The following is a 5,920-nucleotide window of genomic DNA, read 5'->3' as shown; positions in this document are numbered from 1 at the left end:
GAAATATTGACTTTGATAAAAGCGATTTTTCAGGAAAGGTGCCCCTAGAGGAGATGTTTTGTAAATAAAACAGACCAGGTTTAATATTTACTGGCTCCATCTAGGTGCAAGGTTAGCGTTTTAAGAAGTCTGCAAAGTGCAACATATGGAAATAAATAACGATGCGAGAAAAGCAAGGGAATACTTATTAGCACCCAGTGGTTTCCGGATAGGCTACACGATTTTTTATAAGGAACCTAGCAAGAGTGTGGTAGTACGTAGTAGCACAATTTTATTTTGTTTCAAGAAACAATAAAATCTATATTGTTATTTACTGAAACTGCTATATAAAAAAGTGTATATATGAAATAGACACAAACTAGGTTTTACGTCGCTTGCGACACCCTCTTGTTTATATATATCTGCGTGAATCTAATTGATCCTAATGCACAACAGGCCGTAGGAACACTTTTGCTTCGTGGGTGCTCCGATCCATTCCCCATCCTAGCTCACTATATTTCTTAACAATCAACTGTGAAAAAAAGTTTAAAGAAATAAATACAAATGCGAAAGTTATATCTAATCATAGACCTGAACAAAATTCTAACAAAAGAGCCGCATAATATAGCTAAAGACTCAACAAAATTGTATAACCGTGAAAATTGAATAAACATATAAGCCTGCCAAACATGTTTTTATAAGAAAAACATGCAGCATTAACAGGTGGTAGCATTAACAGTAGCCAGGGGTGGATTTGTGACTTTTGAAAATTTGTAAACCATTTCTCTAATATATTAAAGTTGTGACTTTCCTAAAGAAATTAGAGGCTTCAACATGGCAAACGAAAATATTTCTTTAATATACACTTGATTTATCTCGCAAAATATATGCATACTCCTTTGTATTGTATAAATGTAAAAAAAGGTAATCTTGCTTATTCTAAAAAGAATGTGATCCCATAGTGAATTAACAATATACTTATAAAGTTTTAGTAACGAAGTTTGCTACATGAAAGTTACTGGGAGGCGTAAAAAATCAACTCCTGTTCATCGCTGCCAAAACCAACAGCGATCCAAAACTTTAACATAAAAAGCATTTACAAAATAAATATTCATAAAAAGAACTTTTCTCAAAATGAAAAATCTTCTACAGATCTCAAATATGCCTAAAGAACTGTTTCCATAAATACAGGGCATTCCGAATGATTGGATGACATCAGACGTTTCTTTCGAAACTCCAGACACTCCCGTCTCAACTGAAGAATCTCTTCCCTATGTTCAGTAGTCATCATTCCGAACTCCGGACTAAACCCAAGAAGACTAGGATCTTGCAACTGTGACGTTACTTCAGTTAACTGAAAAGGCGCATCCACTTGTTGATTCTTTCTACAGCAAACGTCGATCAGCGAGTGTTTCAGCGCCTTAGAATCTTCTATGTGTAAGTTTTCAGAAATAGTTATCAGTGGTTTAAACGCCATTAAAACGTTTGACAATGTACATACCACTTTGAAGTGGGCTTCCTCGAACACGTCAGTGCCTGTGATCACAAAGTGTGACAGCGTACCAAGGAATGGTGTGATGATAATAATGTGCGTCAAGAGAAGTATCCAACTGGTAGTTCCCATACACTTACGTCCTCGTGTTTCACGGTCATCTATCTGCACATGGATATCAAAAGACCGGTACGGATTTCGGAAGAACGTTCTCATTCGTCCAATGATGGTAGAGAAAACCTTGCTCTGAAAGCCCATATCTGTTCGCCACGACAAAAACTCCATAACGTTTACCACGACCACAAATATAACATGCACCACAACAACCGCGATAAGAAATTTTCTGCTCAACCAAGCTGCAAAAAACATAAGAAAGATACCGCGTGATGGCGGCAACCATGAGGTACTGAACAGATACGATAAAACAGCAAAAGTAGAAGTTGATATCCAAAGTAATATAACCAACCCAATCAATGTGGAACGCCGAAGTATCGATTCGTAGTGAAGTGAATACGTGATTACAATGTATCTGTTAATTGCAATGAGCGAACGGTTTGCCCATGACATCAAAGAAAGAAATACATACATGTTTGTAAATATTTTATCGCCCTTTGCGTCAGCAAACAAAAGTATTGTGCATAAAGAGAACAGAGCGTCAATAACAAAGGCATCATATAACAAAATCCCATCGCGTTCTCGCCAATATTGTCGGTTAACAAACCACGCAAGAAGTGTGAAGAGCAATAGCGATATACTAATCGATACGACAAAAGTTCCTTCGATAAGCATCCTTCAAAATATCTAAAGAAAAAAACTGTGTATAGTTATTGAAATATAATGTTATAAGAATACGAAATTAAATGTTAACTAAAATCATTATCAAGACACAAATATTATACTGTGTCTTGATAATGATGCAGTAATAAATTGAAATATTGACTTTGATAAAAAGATTACATGTCATCTTCTCTTGACTTTAAGTTTAAGAAGACATGTATGTTCGGAATTGCATTTTATATATTTTGAATACATCGGCAGGAAAAGGATTAAAAGACTAACTAGTACGTTACTATTAGTTTTTGACATATTTTTACACCATTATGTATAAGAGGTACCAATCTCGTTCCAAAGGCTTTTTAAAAAAGACGAAAATCCTAAGTCAAAAACTTTTCATAAACAACAACAATAGAAAATCTTTTCAAAAACACAAATCTGGTACGATCGTGAACATCATAACTTTTTAAAACTATTTCACGAAATGGCTAAACTGTATCGCTTGGCGCTACAGCCGGTATGTTGCAAAAAGTATTACTTTGACAGTGGTGTAAGCCGATTATACATCGTCGAAGCGAATATTATTTTTCTAAATGGTTGGAAGTGACTTTGATGGTTTGAGAAAACTCACCCAAAAAGTCACCTATTTATTTTATAATATTTCTAAAGATTTTATATTTAGAAGTAATTAAATTTAAAAAAAATTATAAACAAATATGGCTGACCACCAAAATGCGTCGTCTTGTTTAAATGTAATGAAGAATCAATTGAAGGGCGCTTAAAATACAAAAGAACTCTTAGAATCCCTTGAAGAAATTCTCCATGTTATTTCAGGCGCAGTTAATGTAATAGAGCGTGATATAAAGTTCAAGATTCATACTGACTGTAACGTTGATGTGAAAGTAGAAAATTTTGTTAAATCGTACGTTGAGTACTAACACCAGGTCTATCCCAGTTAAAAAAATGAGTTTACGCCGAAAGAGCTTCCATGTCATATAGAATTGCTCTCCCAGGATTTGATATTCAAATCCTGAAAGATGGTGTGTAATAAACGGACCACTCACAGGTCAGGGTGCAAAAAATTATACACACTTTAGAACCACATAGACATCTAGAAAACTTGAATAAATAATTAATTTTTTTTCGATGAATTTGCTACTTTTTTACTTTTATGTAAAATAAGCTACGGTCTGTAAAAAATATTGAATATCAGTAAATAAGCTTGTTTGGACGAGAGATTAGAGACAACACAAAGAGCTGTATTTGTTAAAAAATGCTATGTTACTAGCTTTCGATGGATATAAAAGGTTTGAAGTTTATGTTATTAAATTTTTCAGTTAAAAGCAAGGTAGGTAATTATATCGTATAAATCATATCCAATATATGTATGGAACTTTTCTGTCATTTTCTGTTATATTTGGATGCCCAATATGATATTTAAGATGATTTAAGTTGTTGTGTTTATGATCATAAATAATTCTCTGCTATTATACTAAAGTCGAATCGCGCCAAAAGATCGGTCGTCAATTTCACGAAGCTGAAAACTAAAATTGACGAATTAAAAAAAAAAGGACCAAGAATTATACTAATGGGTTTTGTCCATTCGATGAAAAAGAAATCAATGCGTAGAAATGTTATATTACGTTAATATTATGCTCAAAATCAAAAATTACAGGAATAAGAAAAATGAACGAAAGTCCACAGTTAAAAGTTTATCACGGGTTAACTATGTTTCTGAGATTATAACCATTACTGCAACTCCGATTTAGCGGAAAAAAATTCCCAGGTATTCCGAACCCTTAAATGAGTTACTTTGAACCATCAAGGTTACTTCCAACAGTTCAAAGTTTATCTCCCACTTAAAAAAAGTAATCGAAAATCAACTCAAAATAGTAGCTAGGGAAGAAGCTTCGTGCAAGTCGCCATCTAGCGTCCTGAATGTAAATAAATTCCTTCGCGGGAGGGCTTGTGATGATATAATACTTTTGCTGACTTAGCCACGGGCTACGATTTTGTATATACAAAGTGTTTTTTATATACCAAGTGATTGTTGACCGTACGACTCGGCAATTGTTTTTGATTCAGAAGGTCAGTAAAAAATTTCTTCTTTGGCTAGATTATCGGCATCACGACCACGTGAACTACACACAAAGCTAAAACAGCTGGTCGAAGTTATAGAATGCGCTGAGCGCCACTGGACCCTAAAATTCAGGCAACCTTTCCCAGGAGCTAATGACATTCTTTGATACGAGGATGAAACGCGTACATGGCACGAAAAACAAAAAAAAACGTGAAGTAAGAACACAAAGAATGAAAGAAATAAGAAACAACAACAAGTGCGCATTTTATCCTCGATATCAAAAGAACGCTGTGATCGAGGTTAAACTTCACGCAAACTCCCAGAGGTTCAGCAGGAAATACGGCACAGAGAAAAATAGAAGCCCGCAAATTCCTGCATCGTACCAGTATACACGTTTTTCTTATATAAGAATATTAGGCTGGGGTTTAAAGTTAAAAACAATAAATCTATTGTTTAAAACTATGGAGAATAATAACCAAATAAGAAATAGGAATAATGACTAGCCTGGTTAAAATTTTTCTATTCTTATATAAGGAGTGTGTGCATACACAAGTGAACGTTGACAATTAAAAAATTTTTTTGCACCTTTTACGTTTTTTTGTTAAGCATAGTTCATTTAGCAAGCTGCATTGAATAAAGAACAGCAAACTAATTTCAAAAGCATATAATTAGTTTTAATGTACCTTTTATTTTTCGTACAACTTTATGAACGACGGAAACTTTAACTTCTTGTTTACCACAATGTATTTTGATTCACATTAAAGAATACAAAAGCATCTTCTGCACAAGTTCTGGTGATCTTTTTCTCTAAAAATAAAATTGAATACATTTTCATAAATATTAGATGCACCAGCAGGAATGATTAATTCAGAGCTTCATTTGCAAAACTCAAACCGGCATGTGACGTTTTTAACATCAGACAACCTCGTTCCAAGGAATTATGAGTTTTTTCATAGTTTCGGACAAAACAACAGCGACTATTAGAAGGACGAGGTTGGTTATCAGCATAAAACAAAGTCGAAGTTTAAGTTCATGCAAAGGAAAGTTATCATTAAAAAAAGTACAAAAATCTCCTGCAGTCCTGATCGAAAAAAACCAGCCACTTCAACTACATGTTTTTATAACATGGTTTAAATTTTAACTGAGCCTTAACGTGCTTTTTTTTTACACCTTAAATGTTTAGCTGCGTCATTTTTGGAAGCTACTGGAAGGTACTTGCACCCTGTTTTGTGAAGAATATCTCAGAGGCTTGCGACAAATAACTACTATTAGCCATGACATTCTGCATAAATTTTCTTACCACCGGAAAATCAGAATAGTTTAAGCATAGTCACAAGAAAAAAAGATAGTCTAGTTGCGTGGACCGTCGGCATTGTTTACGCGAACTATCCTCAATCAGCCGGGGACGGCCCGCTCATCCTGCACAGAAGTTCAAAATGGCGGCGCATGCAGGAGGAGACTACCTTGCAGGCGAAGATCTTGAGAATTTATTTGAGTTACTTGAAGGCGGTTTTCTTGATGAAGATGTGGATTTTAATGTGGAATTAGATGCTGTGATAACGGAAGTGGAAGCTTACGAAGAAGTTGGGTATCCT

General features: G+C 34.6%; 1 protein-coding gene across 1 annotated transcript; it reads right to left on the bottom strand.

The window, feature by feature from the left end:
• Positions 1-221: 221 nt before the first annotated feature.
• LOC130640850 (uncharacterized) lies at positions 222-5,137 on the bottom strand. The gene is made up of 2 exons (XM_057447421.1): positions 5,009-5,137; positions 222-2,272 (listed from the first exon to the last, which is right to left on the bottom strand). The coding sequence occupies exon 2, from the start codon at positions 2,258-2,260 to the stop codon at positions 1,145-1,147; it is 1,116 nt and encodes a 371-aa protein (XP_057303404.1). The 5' UTR covers positions 2,261-2,272; positions 5,009-5,137; the 3' UTR covers positions 222-1,144.
• Between the last annotated feature and the right edge of the window lie 783 nt (positions 5,138-5,920).

The sequence above is a fragment of the Hydractinia symbiolongicarpus genome, chromosome 4 (assembly GCF_029227915.1).
Source record: "Hydractinia symbiolongicarpus strain clone_291-10 chromosome 4, HSymV2.1, whole genome shotgun sequence".
Taxonomy (NCBI): Eukaryota; Metazoa; Cnidaria; class Hydrozoa; order Anthoathecata; family Hydractiniidae; genus Hydractinia; species Hydractinia symbiolongicarpus.
Note: the sequence above shows the minus strand (reverse complement) of the source record. Positions and strands in the feature narration are given on the sequence as shown.

Excerpts from the sequence above, each read along its gene's own strand:
- LOC130640850 (XM_057447421.1), bottom strand. The coding sequence starts at position 2,260 with ATGCTTATCGAAGGAACTTTTGTCGTATCGATTAGTATATCGCTATTG.